Below are 26,160 nucleotides of genomic sequence, written 5' to 3' on the forward strand. Positions count from 1 at the left end.
CATTTGCTGGTACCTAACAGTTCCTCATCCCACTTTTCTGTAAAGAGTTTCTCAAAAACATGATTTTATTCTGATTTGTGTTACAGTGGGACACAAAGAGGATCACAATCAGCCATAAGAGTTAGAATGAGTGTGTGAGTATGAGTATATCTGACTGATCCGGAAAACCTGAATCTATATACAGTTTTATTAAAACCAGACAAAGTAATGTGTTTAACATTGCGTCGGGTTTGGATTCTTGTGAAAACTGCTATAGCTCCAAAATACATAAATAAATAATAAATAAATAAATAAATAAATAATCTAAAAAATCAGAATAAAATTAATAATAATAATAATAATAATAATAATAATAATAATAATAAATAGATACATTGATTTATGTCCATCCATTTTTATATATTTATTTATGTAAATAAATAAACAAACAAATAAATAGATAGATAGATAAATAAATAAATACAAATTATAATAAAATGAATAACAACAACAATAATAATTATGATAATAATATAACAACAACAACAACAATAATAATAATAATAGATACATTTATTTATTTCCATATTTATGTACATAAATAAATAAATGACACCGTTAATTACTTAGCGTGTCATAAGCTAAATCTGTGCTACCTATCTAATACTTGCTCATTCCATGAGCCTTTTCCCCGATTAAAATGTCATTTAAACTAAATCCCTGATCTATTTTCCCTCATTGCAGTAAAACTAAACAGAATTTCACTCAGATGGGAAAAAAAATTCAAACTTCTGGAACATTGTTTCCTGAGTGACAGTTGCTGTGCGCGCGAGCCCGGTTGCCTAGGCAACACAACGCTTTCACTGTAACAGAAGAGGCAGTGGATTTTTTTTTAACTCGGGCTTTTCAAACGGTGTGTAAAAATCTACTGGGAGTTTGGAAAGTTTTATTACATCCTTAATAAGTGTGAGAGACGAGGTAAACTTTTTAGTTTTTTTTCTTTTCGATATTGTAACATAAGAATAGGAGTAATGGTTCATGTTGTCCTGCTTGTTTCTGCTAAGCTATAAACAATTTAGAGAAAAAATGTCACTTAACATTAATATTAGCTTAGCATAAGGAATTGTTTACACACATGATTGTGTAGACTGAAAACTACACAGGGGGTGTATTTGAGTTCATATTTATAAATGTAGTCATGCATTTTAATCCATATTTGGAGTTTATCCATATGCAAATATTTTCAGACATTCTTTGTAATAAATGCTAATAGCTAACAGTGCTTTTGGATAGGTATTAAATTCATATTTGTTTAACTGTTGTTAAAATGTTAATATAACCTAACTGACAGGTTACATGAGAATATAATATAAGTTTAAGAGGATATTGAAAAAAAAAAAAATCTTGACCATTTAATGAATTCAACTACATTTTAGGACACTGTTGAATTTATATACATGTTTAAAGACACACAAAGGTCTGTGGTGACCTGTAAGACAGTGGTGTTGTATGATTCTTGTCATGAGATTCATGTTATATAAACATTTTTCTTTGTTAATATAGTTAAAATATAAACTATTCTTGTGTTTTACTAAAATAGGATTCTAAAGATGGAATCTGGTACCTCGAAAACCTCAGTGGATCAGTTGAGCAGCAACAGTTATGATGACAGGCAGTCTTCTGATAAACAAGAAACTTATGATGGGAATAATGATGTTGATGACAATGCTGTCCATAACTCTGAAAGCAAAGAGACAGAGCCTGAGCCAGCTGGGCCATGCCCCCAAATAACTGACAGCTACTTAGAGTGCAACGCTGATTCCAGCTACACAGTCACCTGCACGGTTAGCATGGTGCTGGCTGTGCCCAGAGGTGCAGGGAGTTTTTGACTTTTATTGTAGAAAGTGTTCTCAGTGCATATAGTTTTCATTCCTGTATGATGTATAAGAATTTTGACATTTTGTTGCCAATTGTGCTCAGAAAATGTTGTCTTTTCTGGCATCAAGGTTATGAAGATGACCCAGTTTTGGCTGTAGAGAATGAGAGGCAACTCAGAACAGCCCAGTCTAAATCTATTATAGAGGCGCCCAAAGCTCAGGCCTATTACCACGTAGAGTACAAGCTCCTGCCTGACGATAGTGAGCCAATCAAAGTTGACCTGGTGATGTTCGGTTTGGTGGCAAAGGTGTATATGGATAATGAGACAAAGGTAATAAACAAGATTTGCTTTCATTTTGGAACTTTCACAATTCGGTACTGATATATATATATATTTGCTTTTTCACATTCAGTATTTGTGTATATATATAAAGGACTTAATGTCTTCAAAATTAGATCCTTAGTATGCAGCAATGTTTTCTTTTATACATACAGAATTCCCAATATGTTTTGTGCCTGTGTGTAGGTGCTGAAGCCATGGCAGCAGGGTGATCTCCTTTGGCTTGGCTGGTCTCAATCTGTGAAGCTCAAAGTGACCAGAGAGCTGCTTATAAAGATGTCATCACATAAAGTAACGTTCAGGGTATGGGACACCAAGGACAGGGTGTCTCCTAAAGCAAAATATGACAGACCCAAAGCCTTCAGATTGTTACAGGGAAGGAGGGTGGAGGATCCAGAGCAAAGAGGTGTGCTCACAGCTAAAGCAAATGTTTACAAAGAGTTTCAAGCATGATTATATAACCTGTCTGTTTTTCTAAACAGGATTTCCTGAATGTGTTATGAACACTAGAGCTAATGTTAATAAGCAACTTGTTATGAGTGGACATATATAGATAACAAAATACACTGCACAATGTACACTGCAGTTTAATTATAGGCATAATTCACAAGATTTTGGCCAGGATTACTGAGAGGTATATAAGTATACATTTTTTTATTGCTTACACAAGAAACTGACTCCATTGTGTAAATTGTGTGGTGGTAGGGACTATCCAGGACTGTGAACTGGAAAGTGCAGGTAATTATTCATCACTTCTTTGAATTCAGCTCCTTTCATTTTGGTTGCTCTTTAATTAAAATGGCTTGATTACATGAAAGCTCATGAAATCCTAGGGTAATGTTTCACCAAATGTTTCCTAAGGTGGCATAAAGGGTATGGTGTATAAATTGCAAGCTCTTTATGAGAAGCAGAACCCAGCAACTTCCAAAAAATGGCAAAAATATGCCATATCAACAGACTACCAACAAACTTCAAAGCTCAAGTGTGACACAGGTAGAAACATGCGGCATTGCTTTTAGTAGTGGCTAAAATCTAGGCTGCAGTGACCGATCAAGCTTCTCTTGTGTAACTTTACAGATGATCCCAGTATCCCCACAATGGTGGCAACTGAGAAACCTCTGTTGTCTGCAGTTCTGAATACTGGTGGATCGCTGGAACAAAGAGCTACATTTTCCAACCGAAGGTTAAACATTGCAATTCCTTCTGACACTTCATGACTTAGGAGAGCTAATTATTTATGCACTTAATCTGCTTAATACTCTTCTGTCTTGCTAATAACATAATGTGTAAATGATCAGTCCAGTTCCTGCACAAAATTTTTATTGTAAATTTGATGTGGTGGTATTATACTGTCATAGAATCCTGCATTAAAATTCTTCCGGTTTAGCCCCAGACATGATTGCTTTTCACAAAACCAGTCTAAAGAAACCTGTTAAATAATTGTTATATATTCTAGTTATGGGGGAAAGCAGAAACCTCAAACTGCTGATCCAAAAATCATCACATCTGAAGCCACTGCGGATCAAGAAAAGGACACGGCATTGTCAACATTAGCAAAGAAACCCTCATTAGATCCCTGTACGAAAGGCCCAGAGGATACTACAACAATCTGTATCTTTTTAAAAATAAGTTAACTACTGTGATTACATTTGAGTTTAACTAGTCATGAGGTTTAGTATAGTGAATTATTAGCTGAGAAATGCTTGATCTGTCATTCTCCTTCATTTGTGTCACGTACTTCTGTGGCTTCTTGTTCAAGGTTCAACTTCTATGAAGAGTGGCACACTGAAGGACAACAGCTTGTTGGTGTCCAAGAAGAAACATGCTTATAAAACTGATCAGGAGAGAACAGCAGAGGAGGACATGAGCAAAAATGAAGTGGCTTTGGCTGAGCTCAGGACGGTGCATTTTCTTGCAGGTATGCAATAAGGTCAAGTTTGTGTGTGAGGTATAGGAAATAAACACTCAGAAAGTTTCTCAGGCTTTTCTAAAGATGGAAGGCTGATCAGCTGCATTCATCACTACTATGCAGTTCAGCCATGTGTTTCCCGTCAGCAAGTTGTATGTTTATGTAATGTGTTGTAAGAGTGTTTGGGGGTTTCTCTTCTGCTCTTCCTGTGCACTGTAGGGGTGGATCTGGACGAATGGTCCTCCTGCAGAGCCCAGGTTTCTGAGGCCTCTAATTGGCTGTGGAAAGGCATCAGTGTAAGCCAGCCGACTGCTAGCTAGGCTTTTGATGTCTCCCACAATGAGCCACAGCAGGAGCCTCTGATGAAAGCTTTCACTTGGGAAACACTTCAGTCTTTCTCCTATAAAGTGAAGCCAGACAAATCCCATAGACCTACTTTCACTGTGGAGCTGAGAAGAATGGAGGCTATTATACAATGATGTTATTATTTTGGCAGTATACTAACAGGCTAAGCAAAATATCTTTAAAAAGATCTAAAAACAGGAAAATTCTGTATAGTGTAATGAGAATGAGAAACAAAGCAATATAAGTGTTAATAATATAAGATATTAAGCAATTCATTTGTTTGCAAAAATTAAATTTATGGCATTTGGCACACACCCTTATCCAGAGCGATATACACTGGTTCACTAGGTTACAGACTGAGGATACCATCAACCTAAAACTCTCTTCAGGGTTTTTTTTTTTTTTTTTTTTAAATATACACATAACCGAATTAAAATAACACAACTCCAGAACAGTTTAGTCTAGAACAGAGTTCACAAAAGTCAGACCTACCTTACCAGAAGAAAATATATTCAAAATAAAGAGATAAAGCACACTGCAAACAAATTTTGAAAAACAATGCTTCATAAATAATACCTGTAAATATAATGTGACATTTCCCACCATTTTGAAGGTGGCTGATGGTCAGTTCTTGCATGCCATGTACTGTAACTTTAAAGGGTTTTCTCTCTTGTAATAGTTAACTCTAGGTCATTGTAGACCTTGGGTAAAGAGATTCCTGGCTTATCATTCTTTCATGTCACAGTGCTCATACTTTACATGGGGTTAACGATTAATCCTGGGTATTCGTGGTCCGACATTTAAAACTGTATATTTTAAACCCTGAATTAACAATCTTATTTGCATATTTGTGATTCAACAAACATGATTGGATAAATACAGCATGTGATCAGTTTAAAAATTGGCTTATCTTGTGCTGGCACATAAAAAAATACTACCATGTTTTTTGGCAAAAAAAAAACAATGAAAAAAAAAGAAAAAACCCAACAACATAAACTTCTGTTTACACATCACACTGTTTCTGTGACTATATCATAACATGTGATATGAAGCTCACGCTTTTCACATTCTGATTGGGTGTGTGTTGCTTGGCATCTTGTCATAACATTCGAACATTGCATCCTTTTACACCATACACATATGTGGGGCTTTTGAGCAGCATTTCATCACCCTGGGTAAAATGTGGTGCTAACCCTACTTCAAAATTACAAGTATGAAATGTTCCCCTATCCAGAGCTGAAAGCAGGGTTTAGAACAATAATAACGTAGGTGATAGATAAGAGAACTAGTTAACTGTTTTTGATACTATTCATTCATGTGATTGCTTTGTGTGCATATATAATATTATGTCTTTCCTTTTTTTCCCCTTAACAATGAATTTCTCTGGTCCGTTTGGAAGGAGAGACGTCACTGACAGACTGTTTGATGATCTGCTGCAGAAAAGTGTTTAAAGTCCTGTGCAGCATCACTCTGGATCAGCCACTTATGTCTGAAGAACTCAAGGCTGAGTTGAACCCATTGATCATCACAATCTCATCAGCATCTTCTCTGCCCTCTACTCCTGTTCCATTCTATGACCTTGAGGTAGTCTGTTATAGACTTAAACTTAGGACCAGCACCTTTTATGTAGAACATTGTTTTGTGATATATGACAAGTTTTCTTCACATTCTGGCAGATAAATGACATCTAAGATTTCTTCTCATTCTGGCCTGCTTAGAAGGTCTCTGTGATGCCCTACATTCTTTCATGTAATCAACAAACTGTAGATCACTAACATTTAGCCGGTCACAACCTAGTATTTTGGCATTTGTAAATGTGCTTGGATTTGTATTTTGAACATTTAGCATGGATTTGTTTTATGATCATTCTTTTTTTGCACTTACAGCAAAAATGCATGCCTGTATACTGCCAGTACAAGTTTCACAACATGCCTGCCTACAGAACCAAAGGGCTGAGTCACGGATCAAACATATATTTCAAGGACGTGAACGTGATCCTCACTGGCCTCCTCAGCACTGAAGAGCTGCATGAGTTCTTAAGGGGTCCACCATTAGAGATTGAGATTCATGACCGTGATAGGAAAGTCAAAGAACCTTCTTCAAGTCCAGCAATTTTTGGCACAGAGGCCACTGATGACAAATTAGCCAGCACAGCTCTAGTCCATACCAAACAGACCATCTACTGCCCATTTGAGGAAAAGAGGAAACCATGTGACCCGTTTGGTATTGCCAAGCTAAACCTTTCTGATCTTCTGAGAGGACACAGGTGTCTGAAACTCAGCCTACCAATAAGAAGTTACCATCCAGTGCAATGGCTAGGCACTGACAAACAAGATTGGGGGGATAATGAGCCTGAGACAACAGATGCCCAGGACCAAGCTATGCCAAATGGTCATTATCTCCAAGCGAAAGCAGAGCTCAAGGTGCAGGTTGAAATAGCACACCCGTTCAATCCTGACCCTGACAAAAGTGAAGGACATTGTCCATTAGGCCGTATCATATACATTTTCAAATACAACAATATTACTTTTCTGGAACGACTGAGGTCTGAAATTTTGAAAGTCAATGCAGTAGCATTTCAACTACATGGCTATAATGAAGACGTGGCTCAAAGAATCTTACAAGGTCATATAATGGATGCCACAGAAAGAGAAAACAAATATTTGAATGCTTTAACAGGGTTTCACTTCATGGATAAGTCAATACACCTTTTTGTTCTGGAGGGACTGAAAGATGAAGCCATCAAAAAGCTCTGGGAAACCGTTCCTATAAAGTAAGAAACTGCATAGTTACAGTGCATGACGTGAAAAACAAATAAGTGCTAGTACTCCCTATTTTTTGGGATGTTACTCCCTTTTTTGTGCATAGTTACCAGTTTCAGCAAACCATTTTGAAGCTCTGTGGAGAAGAAAACAATGTTTGAAATGTAGAAATATCACTTATTACAAATAAGAATTAGAAGACACAATTAAGAAGACACAAATTCAAAAATTCTGACCTATCCAAGTATTCAAGAGAGAGAGGTTTTCCTAATGACACATTGGTTCTCCTGGAGACATGTATGATCAAGTCTCTGTAAACCACTCTGTTTATTGTTTCCCATTTGCTCTTTAATAAAGAATAAGCTGCAATGACTAAACCTTCATAATTACACTTTCTATACACTTATGTTGTGTGTGTAAAAAAGTACTGCTATTATTAGCTAGAAAATTCCGTGGAATTATAAAAAATATGGTACCCAAAAGCAACAAATATTGACGTGTGAATACTGGCCCACTTCAAGCCCTGCTACGATCATGCATATATTCTCAGAAGCTATTCCTTTGTACAGTCTCTGGAATTGTTTATTTTACAGGTTGATGGAGGATGTAGAGAAGCAGGTCACAGTTCTTTATAACTCAGGTCTGAGCTTCTCAAAAAGGCTCTATGACACTCTGGATGTTGGGTTGAGACCATTTCATCTCTACAATCCACTAGAGATCATCATGAGACAGCCATTGTTGTACATCAGAGACACAGTCCCCTATACCTGCTTACAAGCCATGTTACGGTACAGCTATTAATATTCAGTCATCTGAAACACACACACGCACACACACACGCACACACACACACGCACACACACACACACACACACACACAAACACACACTCAGATCAGCCATAGCAGTAAAGCCACTGAGAGGAGAAATGAATCACATTGATATCTCATTACAGTGAGATACTCTTGTTATTAGGCAGCAAGTGAACAGTTTGTGATGGCTAGATATTTGGCTCAGAACATCTCTAAAACAGCAAGCCTTTGGGGTGTTCCTGGTATGCAGTCATTAGTACCAACCAAAGTCCAAGGCTCAGAGATGTGTGTGGGGAGTGAAGGTTAGTGGGTCTGGTCAGATACCACAGAAGAGTACTTTAACAAAAATTGCTGAAAAAGTTAATGATGACTATGATAGAAAGATGTCAGAACACACAATGCATTGTAGCTGCACACCAGTCAGTGTCTCCATGTAGAAGTTACGTTGATGCCATCTACCTAAAGATTTTTGCAGACACGTTGATGGCAAGGTTGTTCCCTGAAGGTAGTGGTTATTATATTATATGTTATTCACTTCACCTGTTAATGGTTTTAAGAAGAGAGAGAGAGAGAGAGAGAGAGAGAGAGAGAGAGATTATTGTCAAGAATTTACATTTCGAACATTTGTAACTGATAAGCACTTTGCAAACATGTAACAAGGTAGGATTACATGAGAAATACACACACACACACACACACACACACACACACACACACACACACACACACACACACACACACACACACACACACACACCCCCACCCCCACCCCCCCCGGGTAATTTTTTCCCAAATTAATGTTTTACTTTGTGCTTTTATTTTGTTTGATCTGCTCCTCTAGAATAAGTCATCTTTGCCAAGTGAGCAAACTTGAAGAAGTGATCCAATACAACCTGTTTCCATCAGCTGAAATGGTTCAGAACTTGGGGAAAGAGTTTGGAATTATTCCTAGCAGAGGAGTGGAGCAATTAATGGCAGACAGCAGCAAGGCAAAGGATATTTTGCATCCTCGTGCGTCACAGAAGAGGACATACACACCCCTCGACATCTTCAATAAAGACTATGTGGCATGGAAACAGAGTCAGGCAAATCAAGGGCTTTGCACCAAAGACTTTATACAGGTATCACCAATCATTCCTAAAATATAATGGAGAAGAGCTGGTGTCTAACAAAAAATAAAATTATGCATTTTATTGCCTATATTTCAGGCCAACATTGAGGACATCCGAATAGCAAGAAGTGCTTTACAGACACTAAAGCCAAAGGTTTTTGTAGCTAAAGTGGACGATGGCCAATCAGCCTACAACTACAGTATTCAGACAATGAACAGTACCAGCCTGGCTAAAGGGCTACTTTATAAAGAGATGGCAAAGGTCAGAATGGGGAAAATGTTCAGAAATGTAGAACTGATTATAATGATTAATTTACTATAGCAGTACAGTAGAATTTTCACAAGAAGACAAAAATGTTAACTGAGATTTCAGACCAAATAAAGCCATGTACTGAATTAGAATTTTCTAATTTATTTACTTCATATATATTTTCTAATAATTACTCAAAGTGGGAATGCTAGAAATTTAATTCTCAATGGTCAAATTATTTTACGTGTTCTAGGAGCCAGCTCGCAGGTTCACCTACAGCCAGGATTACCACTCCTTCACTTTAGACCCTGTGGATGTAGAGGGTGAGCGTAAGGCTTCAGAGGCCAGGTCTCGAGCTGCATGGCTTACCTACAGTGGCTTCATCCTTCAAGATTTTAAGGACAGCACAGAGTCCAACAAACACCCCAAAAACCCAGACGAAGCTCGGGTAGAGGAGCTTAGAAAGGTGATGTCACAGTCACACGTGTTCCCGGTTACCCCCACGAGTTTCAGGTTTCATGTTCCTCCCAAGAAGCAATTCTATTTTATGGGAATTCCAGAGAGCTTGTGCAAGAATATAGGCATTTTAATGCTGCTTATATACCACACCACCTCTGATCTTAAGTGGATATTTGGTTGCCTATAATGTGACATAGCTAATGCAGATTGATGGATAACTACAAAGGGCTTAACCAGATGACTAGGCTTTTCTAAGGCACTGGCTTTATCTTATCCACTGAATGTGTGAGTTATTGTCCAACTGCACAAATATGTCTCGGAGAATATACGACAGATGAAGGTCTTGTGATATCCTCTAGTTGAGGGATATTTAAACTTTTGTTCCAGCTGTTTAAAATCCTTGCTTACAAATGTCTGGATAAATAACTGCCATGACTGAGTGGTGACAACACTTTCCTTTTACTGGCTATAAATAAGACATCTCAAATTGACCCGGTTATGGTTTGTTTAGCTGTGGTGCTTCATGTTGGTACTTTTGACTAATGTCAGGGAGATGAACAAATTAAATATATGCTTTAGAAAACTAACAGATACTTTTACGTTCAATCAACGTTTCTTTATAAAACAAACCATGCCACCATTTCACTAGTTAGATCAGAGATGGTAAATGAAAGAGAATGGAGTAAAAACTGTGACAAGACTGCAAAAACCTTTATCATTCTCACTGAGCTACCATTAGGGAAAAACTAGATCAGTCATGATGCTTTATATTTAAAAACTACAGCCAGTTTTTGAAGGCATTGAGTGTTTCTGCTAAAGTATGTAGAGTATGTCCTGCATTACAGGAGTCTCTCATTCATACAGCTGAAATTTAGCAGTTTAACATGTAACAGGTTTGTCCCAAGGTTTATCAGTGTGATAGCTAGGTTTGGATCCAAGGTGAACTCAGAGCTTGTGCTGACCCATTAGTTCCTTAGGAGCTCTTGGTTGCACTATTCTAAACTGTTTTAGAAAAGACATTATTAAAATTTACATAATTTCCTGTTCAGTGTCACCCAAATGAGGATGGGTTCCCTTCTGAGTCTGGTTTCTCTACCTCATATCAGCTCAGGGAGTTTTTCCTTGCTGCCATCATTAGGGATATGGAGATATCTATATCTATATATAGTATTTTAAATTTTAAACTTTAAATGTATGTATGTATTTATATTATCATCACACTATACACATTTTTTATTTTTTCTCTTCTGTTTCTATACTTCTGTAAAGCTGCTTTAAGACAATGTGAATTGTTAAAAGAATACACAAATAAATTGAAATTGAATATTTGTTCTCCATGATCAGCCCTGGAGAGAGAACATTCTTCATGAAAACATACTTAAGCCAGTCCTGAACAGGAACAGATGGCCTTGGAGCAAACGGCACAAGGACTTTGAGCTTTACAGGAGACCACCTGCTGTTTTTAGTCCAGAAACTCCAATTACTATTCACCTCGCAGGTAAAAATCCCAGCACACAAACACAAATTATGTTGTTGGTTTTTAAACAATTGATATTCAATGTTCCTTCACTCTGCATTCTGTGGGCATCTTGTAGGGGAAGCTCTGCATCAGGAACAGCTTCAGGCTGCACATGCTCAGTATGTCAAATGGTTGAGCAAAATCTTGCCTGATAAGGAGTCTTCAAGTTGTGGTCGAGTCTCAGAGTTCAAGTGCTATATGAGAAGAGCAGGCCTGGATAAACTGCATGATATACTGAAGGACAAGCCTATGAAATTATCTCTGAGAGCATGGAATAAATCACTGGTACAATTTTACATACCCAACATTTACTGTACATAGCATGTATATATGAGTCAGCAAAGGGTCAGGGGACGGCTGTAAAGGGAATTGTTAAGAATGACAAAAACATGAAAATGGACAAGAATAGAGAAGTTAAAGTAACGAGCATATACGATCAAATTTGTCAAAATTCTTTATACTTACATAGACCTGCTTCATTCAATCACTGTCACACATCCAGAAATGGAATAATAGAAACACTGTGTATTTTCAGCCCATTCCATATACTGACACAATGAAGGAAGACAAACCGGAGTGCCTCCATTCGTCAGACACACGGACAAATCGAAGACTTACTAGTGAACACAGCAAATGCCAGTTTGGGTGAGCAGTTTGTTTGAATCCTACTTCTGGTTTAGAGCATAGACTTCCAGATGAAGTCACAAACAACCCAGTAACTGAAGGTTTTTCCCCCAATAGGCATTACTGGATGTCACACTCCTTTCAACACAAGCGAAATGCCCAGCCTCTTACAGAAGAAGAAAAAAGTTTGCATGTCTTTGATGCACCTCAGAACACCACAAACATGTACACAGATTTGAGTAACACCCAGCACAAGAGAAATGTCATAGAAATGAAGACCTGTAACAGTGTTGCTGTTTTTATTAAGTAAAAAGGCTGGTGTAGCTCCAAGCTTCAGAGTTACTGTGTATTATGAGGCAGCATTGTTTCTTACTGTACATCATATACACATCCCTGTCTATATATATATATATATATATATATATATATATATCTATATATATATATATATATATATATATATATATATATATATATATATATATATATATATATATACACATCCCTGTCTATATATATATGACATTTCTAAACCTGTAGAAATGTCACAGTGGTGTTCACTTATTAATACAGTATTTTAAACTGTGGAGATTAGTATTTACAATGATACATTTTTGAGAAGATCAACGTAATTGCATATACAGTTAAATTAACACAAGGACCTTTAGTAATAAGGTAGTGAAGGATGGGGCTGTCAGTAGGACCTAAACCAGAATCAACCAGAAAGTGCCTAACATCCAATCAGAATGCAGTACAGTTACATCTAAAAGATTTAAGTGCCACATCAGTATGTTCTTTCAAGAGGGTGGGAGCAGACATATGCCCGCTTCTTCAGTACTTCCTGGGCAATCTTCTTAATGTTAGCGTCATTGTTCTCTGGGGAATCTGGAATGAAAACACTTTAATTACGAACAAAAACCACTCCACTCTGGGGAAGTGACTGAAAGGATCTCAGACAGCTGAAACTATTCGTTTGGTATAAATGGAAAATGGATTTAACTGCAAAACTCTACTCCACATGCTAGAGATTTTGTCTTGCAATGCTATAAAATGCACCGGCCTGGTCTCAATTACTGTTTTGTGTTGTACTCACTTCTTTGCAGTTGAGTCATCCAGTAGTTGTTTTTGAAGTAAGCATCCTTGCAGAAGGTGTTTGCTAGCAGCACCTACAATGGTAATAAAATAAACACCAGCCCTGTATAAGTTATCATAATAACAACCAAAACCAAAGCATGAAGAATATACTGTAGCTGTTTAAATGTAATATTAACTAATACCCAATTTGTCCCAACTCTACACCTATACTCTGTGCTCCTCTAGCACTCAAACTATTAAACGTTTTGTATTGCAGCAATACTTAGGATGTGCTCTGCTTGATATGTTGCGTTGCTTGCATTTCCTCAGTCGTAAGTTACTTTGGACAAATGCGTCTGCTAAATGAATACATGTATAAACAAAACCAACACACACAATAAGACTCCACACACAATGATAGTTCTCTATTAGATGAACATCACCATGGAGTCATGATCCCTTTCCTTAATAAGAGAAATCATACTAACGAAGAGAAATGGGCCGCCAGCTCATGATTCTGTTTCATTTTAATTGATACCAGGCCTCTCCTCTACTTCCTTTCATTTCATTTTTGGCTTGAGGTGTACATCACACACTTTACACAAGTGGCCACTTTTAGCACAAGAGAAAGAGGGTGTGGTGGGAACCGATTTTCCAGAACTGCATTGCTTTGCCCTTGGCAGGATAACATTAGTGATTTCATTTTGAACTCTGTACAAAGTCACACTGGCTTGTTAACTGGCTGGCTGTCTACAGATGATAGTTGAGCTCTGCCAGCTGTCTGTACAGACATCATAGTTAGCTACATGAAACCTAACAACTTCTATTTCTCAGGTTCTTTTAGACTGTTTTGAAAAAGAAATCTCCTTATTACAATGTGTTCTTAGTAAGTGCTCCTAATGGGTTTGTTGACTTTATCTGATGGCCCTCTGAATAGTGTTGTATTCACACTGCAACAGCACAATACACTGCAGGTTGCTTTAGAGGAGTGTCGTTTTTTTTTTAAATAAAGGAGCATCACATGTACACTGCTGTATAGCTGTCTAGAGAGATATCAAAGTCTCGACCTGCGCTCAGAACAGGTTGGCTATATTTTATTGTTTTGAAAATTCCAAATATACTTATATTCCACTGAATTTTTGTAACTGTTGATGACTTTTGTATTTCTTATCCACTTAATCTACATAAAAAATCGAAGTAAATTGAAATTTTATATCACATTCACCTGTTTTGGGGTAATTTTTCGAGGCATACAAGGCTCCCAAATGTCTTTTAATGATCATATTGTTGTAATCATGTTTTAGTTGCTACCGATTTGCTGTCTGTCTTTTCCGTTTTGGCATTGTTCTGAATTTGGCACAGTGATAATTGGTGTGGCTTATGAGAAGACAACAGAGAGCAGTATGAATGTGGCTGCTGCAAGACGAGATTCGCCTTTTGTTGAACCAGAGTTGAGAAAGTTTGTTGCAATTACTTCTACTGTTCTCTGCACAGGACTTGCCTGTTTTAGTATCAAAATAATTGGAGGATGGGTGGTGGTGAAGCGTTTGCATGGTTTGAGAGCATCTTATTGTTTGTTTTTAACGCCATGTTAGCATCAGGGCTGTTTACATTCCAAATAATAGGTGAACATTTCACTCCCTACAATATAAATTGTTATATAAAACATTACATATTGACACAAGGACAGAAGGTCTTTAGGTGACACATTCTGAAATATTGTGTGCGCATATTTCTGAATAAAACCATTTTCTGTTCATATCATAAACTTTACCATCCAACAGGATCTGTTTAACAGTGAAGGGGACTTGACATGTACGACATAAAGGAAGAGCTTCTCCAATCAATAGTCACCCATGTGAAAGTCTTAAGTAACCCAGTTGGCACCTAGTAAAAACAAAAAAAATCTGGTCACATCTTGATCTTTATAGATGACGTTGCTTTTTATGCTGGGGTTTATAAATGCGTGTCTTTTACTTGACAGATTGTGGTGCGTTGCTTTCATGTGAAGTTGTAGTTTGTGGTCTTTTGGTGGAGAGGCTGATGGATAATTGATTGAAATGCTGTGTGTGTTTGGTAGACAGGCTGTCAGGTGTCTGGTTTGAGAAGCTTGCTTGATGCTAAATTATTTACCTCATGTTCGTGGTTGCGGAGGCCGATGCTGATGGAGCGGCTGGCACGGGACAGCACTGCAGTCATTGCGTAGAGGTTAATCAGGGTGTCGGCCACTCTCTTCAGCACTAGTTGCTCATCAACTATTGTCTAAAACACACAGAATGGTATACAGTTGACTGCCTTGAGAAACTTTCCTTGGGTAATGCAGCAAACAAATGCTTAGAGGTTAGGTTCTCTTGCTAACCATTAATCAACATGAGAATAAAAAAAAAATGAAGTCAGCTACCACATCCACAGCACACACATTGTGAAGCTTTTCAAACTTGATATATTCCATGCACGGTGCAGATGTAACCGCTGGAGTAAAATGATTTATTGCTTTAAATGTTGCCTTTGTATGTAAAGGAAAAATAAACAGTGATTAAATCAAGCAGAAGAACAGCATCCAAAAATCTCATGTCTTTTTGTGACTGGAGTCCTAATTACAATAGCATGGCCTTTTTTAACCAAGAAGAAAGGAAAAAGAGGAGAGCTAGGGACAGCTGTCTCACACATGAGGCCACACATTACCTCAGTGCAACAGGAAATAGGGGAATAGCAAGGCGGTCCAACAGTACTCAACAAGCCCACACTGATTATCCTGCACCTCCTCATGGCAAGCAGCATCACTCTGGGATATTAAACCAATAGCATGTTTTCTCTGGTGGTATTTGAAAAATCTACAGAGGAAGTGATCACATAAAACTCCAAAAGTCAAGGAAAAAGTGAGGCAAGGAGCGAGGAATTCATCTGCAGTGGCAACAGGAAGAGCAATTTGGCAGGGAGATTTTCTGGCACTGCAAAGTTAGCATGATCACATAAATGAACATATTCGCTGGAACATTTATTGAGATTTTAGTAGAAGGGGTTTACCTTTCCGTATCTGTAGAGCAGGCTTTCTACAGTGGAGCCGAACAAGGCCACGTTCTGCTCCAACATCTTAGCGCTCTCCTGCATGAGACAGACGGAAGTCATCATTTACTCTAATGTGAAACATTGCTTTCCCTTGATTAGTAAGTGAAACCGTTAAACTCTGACACACAGCGAGTTTGTCTGTTCCAAGTCGAACAAGTCGATTCCATAATGTGCTAGGAGCGATGAGAAAATTCGCATCAAGGAAATCAGCATTTGATTAATTCCCCTGTTTGAGCTTCAGGAGCACTAATCTGTGTAGTCTATACATTAACAACATATACAGAACATTCACCTGATTGTGCACTATTTTGGAGGTCCTAGAAGGTATTTTACACAACTTTGCTCATTTTAACCCCTACAGTATAATATGTTAAATACTAATTTGTTATTATTTCTATATTAAAAGCTCATTCACAGAGATCTGTACAAATGACACTTCGCATGATCTGAGGCTAATAAAAAAATGCTGTTATTTAACTAAGAAAACTGTCTAATCACTGATTTGGTGATGCTTTCTATTAGGAGAAGGCAGGTTAACATTTAGCTAAGGAGTTCCCATTTCAGTGATTTATCTACAGGGTTTCCACCACAGGAAAGTTTTAAGCACAGAAAACTTTCCTTTTCAAAGCAATATAAAAAGCTCGAGAGCATGAAGACAGAGTGCTGAGGGGAGAATATATAGTTTATAAAACTTTAAAGAAGACAATTAAAGAATGATGTGTCCTTCTTTAATACATGAAAATGTAATCACTTGCCAACTGTAGTGATAACAGTAATAATAGCCATTCGGTAAAAATAACATCAAGGTGTTAACATCACAGTGCTGCATTTCCATACACGCGTGTGGAAGAATGAGAAGATTTAAGATAAGCTTGCATGGGTAAGATACCAAATTTAGATACCGTCAAACTGGGGTGAACCACTCCATCCTTTCCCGTCAGGCCAAAGTCCACTGTCCTCCCCAGAGAGTCCTTGAGCTTCTTGGACAAAATCTCAACCACCACGCTGACATTCCCCTTTTTCATCTGCCTAAAAAAGACAGCCAAACACAAACAGTTTACCTTGCGGCATTCTTTAACTGTGACGAGGTACAGAAATATTTATAGTTTATACACACTTGATTTTTTCTGTTAAGATTTTGCCTGCATACTGCATTCCGGTGAGAGCAATGTACATCCTCAGGATCTCATTGGTTCCCTACAAGCAGACAGGAAGAAAACGTTCATATCGAGCCTCATGTGCCCTCTAGTGCTCATCACATGAAAATTTCATAGTTTATAGTGTCTAAGCACAACCAATTCATTCCATTTTTATACAAAAGTATAGAAACAAACAAAAACAAAAACAAACAAAAAAGATTCATATTAAGTTACTGTATATCTCTAACATCTATCACTTGTATATCTCAAGTCTGAGGCAATGGTGGCAAAGAAAAACTCCCTGACATGATATGAGGAAGAAACCTTGAGAGGAAGCAGATTCATTTGGGTGACAGTAAATAATACAAATGTAAATAATGTCCTTCTTGCAACAGTTTGTAGTGAACTAACATAGTTCACCACAGACCCAACACTAATTCCTTCCTGCCGAAGTCTTCAAATGATCGCTGATAAAGACACGATCATAAAGCTGTCAAAACCAAAATCTAGTTTACAACCCAGATAAATTACTGCGGAAGAATTCTTTAACGCTTCGTGAATTACACAATGTCTAATATTGGGGCTTCTGTGGAAGTGGACCAATGTGTATAATACGATCTTTGTTTAAAGATACCTCGAAGATCTGCAGAATTCGACAGTCCCTGAGGTAGCGCTCAAAGGGGTAGTTCTTGGTATATCCAACTCCTCCCAAAACTTGTAATGCCTCGCTCACACACACCCAAGCACCCTCGGAGCTGAAGACCTGCAGAAACACACACAAATATGAAATCCATCTTAATTCGTATTTATGTCCAGTGGTTCGATTACATCCTGTTGCCTTATGGTTACAAACCCACAATCCTTATTTTATACATATTAATTGTAAAGGGGTTAAAAACAGGCTTTGATTAAATAAAAAGCTGTTACTTGCTCACAACCCATTTTCTGAAGGGTGTTTTTGTGGTATATGTTCATGTAATGTCATTTTTCACAATAACTTTACTGTTTAACATAAACAGAGTTCTTTAAATTTATGTTGTTTTGATTAATTTATTTGTTCCTTATTTTTGACTATTGCTATCATAATGCATGTAAAAGAGGGTTAAAGTCAATTCCTGCTCACTATCAGATTCTTACTTCCAGCTCGTCTCACTTTAAAGGAACAGTGCAGAATGTTCTTCAACCAACAGCATCTGAAGTGTACATATTACTACTACAGACAATAATGTTTGCACCTGTTCATGTATAAGGAAAAGAAAAAAGCCTGTAAATCATATAATGGAAATAAAAATGAAAAAACCTTAAACCTGTAGAATTCATGCTTCATGGCAGCGTAGTCAAGCCTAATCGGTTTCTGACTATTCCTTCTCATTTCAAGTTATATTTACATAAATCTAAGATAAACTTTACTGAACCTGAAGAAAACACAATGATACCTTCTGGATTTTGTGAGTTTGGATTTTTTTGATTGTTGCGCTTGAAAATCCTTGATTTTGTTTAAGCTTCTTTCAAAATTTGAAAACTACTTGATTTAAACTACAAGCGGTGAAGACACACACGTAATATTTTTTTACGACAGTACTCTGGCTGAATGTATTCTGCAATGAGATCTTGGCCCAAATCTGCGATAATTATTAAAACATATGTGAATATCTGACTATGATGGATTTTATTTGATTTTGCGTCAAATTTCTGTGATGGTAAAAACATGAAATCCTGGAAATGATATCTCTGTGGTAATCATATATGCTGTGATGCTGCAGTATTCCTTTTAATAACTAAGGAGAGCCAAGAGTCTGAAAGAGACACTGCAAAAGTCTGAATCTGTGCTGAATCGACAGGGACAGAGAGCAAAATATTCAGCCTTCCCACACAAGATCAAGGCTAATTTCACTCATGGACTAAACTCCTGCCCCGAAAGCCTGCAAGCATCAACCTTAGCCAGTTCTGCCACTCTGAACACTAACTTCACTTCTAATCAGATAACTAACAACAGATAAGAAGGAACCAAAAATGCAGACATTTGGGTTGTCAAAATGTGGCCAAACATCTTTACCTTCACCATGGCTGCCTCTACAGAGCAGTCAGGAACTCCAGGCCGGTCCATCAAGCCAGCAGTCAGATATGCCATGCTCTCCATCACAAACACATTCTGGGCCATGATGGCAAACTTCTCCTGTAGAACAGACAAAAACAATTCAATTTATTAACAACAACCATCTTGTACCCAGTATCCTACAGAACTGACAATAATCATACCTGAATCATCCCAAATTCAGCAAGATTCTTGGTGAACTGTTTCCTTGTGCCTGCATATTCTGCCGTCATCTCTGTAAGACAAAGCGATGCTTATTTGGCTTGATCCAGTCTGTTCAACGAGTCAACACTTAATCCGATTTAACATCCTTTTACCAATCAGCTTCTTGATCATTCCTGCACTTGCACTTCCCATGCTGAACCTCCCACTGTTCAGGATGTTCATAGCGATCTGTGGAGACACAAACACAGGATAGAGTAACATGTTAAAGTCCACACAGTGACATAATAAACAAGGCAACACAATTTGTTTTAAATACTGAGAAATGCAACTCAATATGCTGATGTGTAATCACCTTGAATCCACCACCAACTTCTCCAATCACATTCTCTATGGGCACTTTGGTGTTTTCAAATGCTACTTCACATGCTAAAAAAAAAGACACAATCAAAGTAATCGTTAACTAAAACATTGTACCAGTAACGGATAGGAGCATATATATCTAGCATATATTAATTTAAGGACAATCATACATCATAAAGGATGTGAACTCACTGTTAGAGCCTCTGATTCCCAGCTTGTCCTCCGGTTTGCCACTGGTCACCCCACCAAACGCTCTCTCCACAATGAAGGCTGTTATCTTGTCTTTCTTTTGCCCGTCCTTGTCCAACACCTCTGTTCTTGCAAAAACTGTCATGATGTCTGCCATCCCACCATTGGAGATCCAGATCTAAAAGTGATGCAGACAAAAAATCAAAACACACACAATTTTCCTTTTGGTCTAAAATCAGTCCAAGTTCATCAGCCGAGGCATGTTTGTCTTCTTTAGTTCTACGTGTATCTTAGAAAATAATGCAGTTATTAATGCAGTTATGGAAGTCTAGCTCAGCTAAAACAGTATCCATAAAATGTGCAGCTGACATTTCTTTAACAGTAAACCATTTAACATAGGATATATTTCTGTCATTTATACAGTTATACAAATCCTCACCTTCCTAAAGAATGAAGACAGAACAGTTTCTAAAAATTATGAATTTAATAAAAATCGGGCCTCTGATCAAAAAATATAGACTCTGTAGTTTAACAATGTCACTTGAAGCAAGTAAGTAAAGATTTTGCCATGTATTTACTCAGAAAACAAAGTAGTAAAATACATCTTGGTCACTGACTATATTTGGGCTAGTCTCAGTCTCTATATTTGGCTGAACGTCTGATACATACGGCACACAAAATTGGAAAAACTTCAGGAGGTTTTGTCGTTGTTGATTGGTTGGCGTCTACATGATTTCCAGAAGTCATGTTTTTTAACAATCCGTCTGGAAGCAAAAGCGTTGTGACGCTCTATGTCCCATGTGAAGAAAGGATCAAAATTATGTGGACTTCATGATACAGACTCTTTAATTTGCACAGCTGGTCGCAGGCTGATCGGTTTTTCTAAGGACATCGACTTTACATTTTCACGCCCCTAATCATGACGCTGAACAAAACCCACTATAATTGGTTGCTTTACATGTCAGTCAGACAGTATCTTGAGCAGTCCGTGAGCAGAAAAACTAAAAATGTTTATATAATGTGAATAATTATGGAATATGTAATGTGTAGCGATTTACAGTAAGTAGACCACATTGTTACAGATCAATTTTCTAGGACTTTTAGAATGGTATCATTTGAAAAAGCCTTGACTTATTGAGCTTACACACTCATTACATGTCCAGTTATTTCTCACAGTCTGACTAATTCATTTAACACTGAAAGTCTAAATTCTATTAGTCAAAATAAATTTAAAAATGCTTTTAAATTTGACAGTTTACAAGTGAACTCAAAAATACTCATACTAGTCAAATTTAAATGATGTTTGCAGACAAAGTGTCTTAAAGTGGCTTGCACTCCCACTTATTACTGATAACAGCACCTTTGAGCCATTAAGCAGGAAATGTTTTCCATCTTCTGTCAGCGTAGCACGCGTCTGAATAGAGGCGGCATCACTTCCACTAAAACAAAGAAGACATTATAACACTTGTTTTCTATGGGAAAACACCATGGAAAGTTTTCAAAGTCCAATCTAGCAGTACTGGCATCAGACCTGCCGGGCTCAGTCAGACAGAACGCTGCTACATGCTCTCCTGAAGCCAGTCGGGGCAAGTATTTGGTCTTCTGCTCCTCAGTTCCAGCCAACAAGATTCCCTGAAACAACAAAGCATACAACATTTCACTTATTTATTAATCCTTTCTGATTAATAATCTGATCAATGAGCAGTGTATCAAGTCAAGAAGCTTTTATTGTCAAGTCAAGAAGCTTTTATTGTCATTTCAACCATATATCGCGGTCTCATTTCTCTGTGTACCTCAACAGCTATATATGGTTGAAATGACAATAAAAGCTTCTTGACTTGACATTAAAAGCTTCTTGACTTGATACACTGCTTCGATTCACCAAAACCCAGGTTAGCCAGGATATCCTTTATAATCTCATTCCTTATCACGCACGAGCCTTTAAATGCAATAAAAAAAAAACAACAGCTGAAATCACACTATGAATCTGAACAGTGGCAGAGACTCAATGTATTCATCAACTGTCCAGTAAAATTACTCTTTATAACAACACCCAGGGATGACAGCTATAGCTAATGTAAATTAATCCATTGTTTTGAAGATTTCTTTTATAGAACAAAAAATGAAACCCTAATCTAAACTATCTGTAGGGTCAGTGTATGTAGAGAAAAAGAGTGTCTAAAATGAATTAACATATGTATATGGCACACATTAGGAGAGGGACAGGGATTATGAAGTGGATAATGTCTGTACATCTGAAATGTGTATGTACAATAGACTTTTTTCCTATGTAAATGCTGAGTAAAGAAGAATATCTTTTTCTAGTTTTGCAATTTATTTGGGCTATAAATTCGACTGGAAAAAAGACCTGCCATAATCCTGCTCTAAATGACCAGTGAGACTGCATGCTGGATGATTAGGTTGTCAGCTATTAACTATTAATTACAAGGTTACTTCACTAGAAAGGAGCTGCAGCTGGGTTTGAGCATATATAATGTTTTTCAAGGTGCTCAGCAAATTAATAATAAAGTATGATAAATTAGCTAATACTGAGATATTCTTGTGGCCTTATATTATATTCAAGTGTTAGGCAGCAGACAAGGTATGGCAGCTTACCAAAATGCGTGTGTCAGTGTGTTCATCTGAAAACCAACACTCACCTTTAAGCCAATGGCCTGATGTGCTGCAAGTGTGACAGCAATGGCTCCATCAAGGGATGTGATCTCCCCCAACCGAGCGTACATGGTATTGGAGAGACCAAGGCCACCTGTACAGAGACACACAATGTTTAGCGCTCAACACCTTCAGTGTAATTCAATGTCAAAACAACACACATGGGTCTTTTGTTAAGTCTGTAGAGGTCTGCTTGGTCTCACCGTACTCCTCAGGCACCTGGATTCCAAACAGCCCCAGTGCTTTGAGCCCATCCAAGGTTTCAGGTGGGATTTTTGCCTCCTCATCAATCTTCTTAGAATCCACTTGAGAGAGATGTTCCATATTACACATGGTTTAACTTGTTCAGTTCACATTTATAGGCTTTGAATCAGCACAGATTGTCACTCACCATCCTCGCTGAAAAACCTCTCCACTGGAGCAACAAATTGTTTAATCTCTTCTAATTCTTCATTACTGATTTCTGGATAAGGAAAGACTTCATTCTAAAGAATAGATTAGAATAAACATCTCAGATAAAGTGGCACTTACATTTCCAGCATCTAGCAGATGCCCTCATCCAGAGCGACTTACATTTTTATCTCATTTTATACAACCAGGGGTTAAAGGGCCTGGTTCAGGGGCCCAGCAGTGGCAGCCTGGTGGATGAGATACAAACTCACAACCTTCTGATTGGCGGCTCAACACCTTAACCACTAGGCTATAAATCTCCAAGTTTACAGGCATTAAGATAAGATATACCATTATTCGTCCCACAATGGGGAAATTTCTTTGTTACAGCAGCAAAGAGAGATAAATGCAAATATATAAAAGAATAGAGACATAATATACAGTATATACACAACAAAATGTATAAAAAGAGACCACAAGTAGTAGTTACATGAACAGACATATTGCACACAGGTAATATTGCACGTTTTCCAAAAATTCTGTTATTGCACATGTTGTTTAGAATACTTTGTTATTGTTATTTGTTATTGTTATACTTTGTTTGAAACAGCACCAAAACTTTTCATTAAATAGTCTATCACCTGTGAAGTTACTAGGTAGTGTCACAACAACCTACTTGGACAATCTGAGACAATCTAAGACCAGACATCATTCATTTACAAGAGTTAATGCAGAAAATAGATAGACAAATAGATGATATGGTTCATTATACAACACCAACAAAGTCTCAGTGGCAGAAGAAGGACTGAATATTTTAGCTCAGTGACCCAATAAAGCAGATATATGAAGCCCTGTGTGTTGTGTACGTGTATTTTCTCACCCACCTTGTTTACCTTCCCTAAGAACAGATCTTTTCCGTACACTAAACTCCTTGAAGTCGTCTGGACGCCGCGCTGTGACACGTTAAAGCCAAAGCTCAGCTCTTTACCGGCTCGACCGCAGAGGAAAGTCTTTCCCAGTTTAGCTGTTTTTGACAAAGCAATGATTCTGTTCAGGTTCATGGTTCTGTACATAACTTTCCCGATACACTGACCGTAAAACCTTTAACCTATATTTGTCGCACAGAGATGACGATTTAATAATATGGCGTCTCGGTACATTGTAGTGTTGTCGCTAGAGGGCAGCGTTTGTTTATTCGTGATCTCAGTCACTAAAACGCTCGTGGGCGGTTTATCCTTTATCTTTTTTTTTTTTTAACCCCGTATTTAACATATTTACCCGTGATAAAATGCCCTGCAGTGGTCATGAGGAACCTGTAGCATATCTCAAGGGACACAGGGTTCCCCAACACATCACAGGACACAATCTTATACACACCCTGCATTTACACCCTCATCCAGAGTGACTTACATTTATTCTACCTGTGCAACTGAGGGTTAAGGCCCTTGCTCATGGGCCCATCAGTGTCAGCTTGGCGGACCTGGGATTCGAACCCACGACCTTCTGGTCAGTATTCCAAAATCCTCCCACCACTAGGGTACTACATCTCACAGACATTTCAGAATTGTTGGTGGGAATAAACCTGGTGCATTCACATTGAATTCAGTTAATCTGTTGTTTTCACATATGCGCATATACCAGTGATTCATTCATTCATTCATTCATTCATTCATTCATTCATTGTCACAACAGCTCAGCAAATCAGATCTGAGAACTGTCCATATGATAGGAGAGCAACGGAGCACAACACTCCATTACTGAGAAATCGTAACCAGCTTGAAAAAGGTTATAGACAAAGAAGATATGTAATAAATGGGATATTTATATAAAATAAGAAAAGGTTTGTTCTCTAGATTGTAGGTTATTGTTTGGTTGCCTTGCATGTACTGGTCTGCCCTGTTCATTGAAACAGTTACATTACAATAAAATCCCATTGCAACAAAGACTGGGAGGTAGAGCTGCATCAATACGCAGAACAAACAATACAACAGAAAATAGCAGCTGTACGCAGACATGTGTATACATTTTGAAACTGGTTAACATCAATACATGCAAAGTATATAATTTACATGTGGCCTTTAGTGCTTGAGTAGATTTTCTATATATATTTATATTCATATATACAGTTACTGACTGTAATCTTAATCATTTTAATGAAATAGCTTTTCAGATGTTGTTTTATACTGGACCAGTGACAAGTCAGTATTTGCTGTGCTATGAGTTTACCAGTCACAGCAGCACCCTCTGTATTGGCCATTTTATTATTAGACGTGTTGTTAGTTCATATTGTAGGTGTACAGTTACACCATGGCATTTTATTAGTGTCTTTGTTAAACCATAGGACTGCTATGTATTGACTTAAAATACAACCTAATTCAATATTTATTCTAAATAAGGTTAACTGCATTTACATAACATATATTATTTTACATGACCTTTACATAACTATGATTATATACTCTTTTTATGTTTGCACCTTTCTGTGGAACCAACAGATTAATTTACAGAAAGTCAGGACAAAGTTGTTTTAATTATAGCCAAAAGACAGACAGTTGAAACAGAAGGCGACATTTTCCTCACGATTAGTATCTGAGCCTGACCTTCTGGCTTCTGCTGTCTTTTCTCTAAGGTCACACCAGAATAACTGAATAACACTCACTTTCCTGCCCCAGGCCATGGCTTTCAAATGATAATGTCTCTTTCTGTCTTCTTCTGTGGTACAGAACTGAAAATATAAGTCAGACCAGAACTCTTTTGATGGTAAGTTCTCTAGCAGATCGATCTATCGATCTCTATCGATCTCTATCGATCGATCTCTCTCTCTCTCTCTCTCTCTCTCTCTCTCTCTCATAACGTGCCATGCTGCATTTCTGGAATGTTCACAACTACAGCATAAGCGATTCTGACTTTTGCTTCAGATGATGAAGAACGCCATATAGATTTTTAAGTAAAGTGCTTAATAAATAATTAAAAAATAACCCTAGCAGATTAAAGAATGTTACAAAGTTATTGTTGTACC

The 26,160-nt window shown here is 37.6% G+C and overlaps 2 protein-coding genes across 4 annotated transcripts; one reads left to right on the top strand and one right to left on the bottom strand.

The window, feature by feature from the left end:
- The first annotated feature begins 801 nt into the window (after positions 1-801).
- Positions 802-12,317, top strand: cfap92 (cilia and flagella associated protein 92 (putative)). 3 transcript variants are annotated; one of them, XM_047809975.1, is made up of 19 exons: positions 802-957; positions 1,580-1,851; positions 1,986-2,188; positions 2,384-2,603; positions 2,903-2,935; positions 3,059-3,190; positions 3,275-3,380; positions 3,654-3,808; positions 3,957-4,115; positions 5,851-6,035; positions 6,338-7,224; positions 7,807-8,001; positions 8,866-9,145; positions 9,233-9,397; positions 9,639-9,851; positions 11,189-11,342; positions 11,440-11,648; positions 11,899-12,008; positions 12,105-12,317. In XM_047809975.1, exons 2-19 carry the CDS (start codon positions 1,590-1,592, stop codon positions 12,295-12,297), a joined length of 3,861 nt encoding a protein of 1,286 aa, XP_047665931.1. In that variant the 5' UTR covers positions 802-957; positions 1,580-1,589; the 3' UTR covers positions 12,298-12,317. The 3 variants fall into 3 exon arrangements, with proteins under 3 accessions (XP_047665931.1, XP_047665934.1, XP_047665932.1); XM_047809978.1 differs by having other exon boundaries at positions 3,654-3,775; XM_047809976.1 differs by having other exon boundaries at positions 872-892.
- Positions 11,805-24,287, bottom strand: acad9 (acyl-CoA dehydrogenase family, member 9). The gene is made up of 18 exons (XM_027143977.2): positions 24,026-24,287; positions 23,143-23,236; positions 22,955-23,056; positions 22,739-22,845; positions 21,610-21,710; positions 21,439-21,517; positions 20,082-20,256; positions 19,882-19,955; positions 19,682-19,757; positions 19,529-19,599; positions 19,326-19,445; positions 17,904-18,032; positions 17,248-17,327; positions 17,033-17,159; positions 16,089-16,166; positions 15,195-15,323; positions 13,081-13,153; positions 11,805-12,872 (listed from the first exon to the last, which is right to left on the bottom strand). Exons 1-18 carry the CDS (start codon positions 24,212-24,214, stop codon positions 12,772-12,774), a joined length of 1,905 nt encoding a protein of 634 aa, XP_026999778.2. The 5' UTR covers positions 24,215-24,287; the 3' UTR covers positions 11,805-12,771.
- Between the last annotated feature and the right edge of the window lie 1,873 nt (positions 24,288-26,160).

Source organism: Tachysurus fulvidraco, chromosome 2, assembly GCF_022655615.1.
Source record: "Tachysurus fulvidraco isolate hzauxx_2018 chromosome 2, HZAU_PFXX_2.0, whole genome shotgun sequence".
In the NCBI taxonomy this organism is placed as follows: domain Eukaryota; kingdom Metazoa; phylum Chordata; class Actinopteri; order Siluriformes; family Bagridae; genus Tachysurus; species Tachysurus fulvidraco.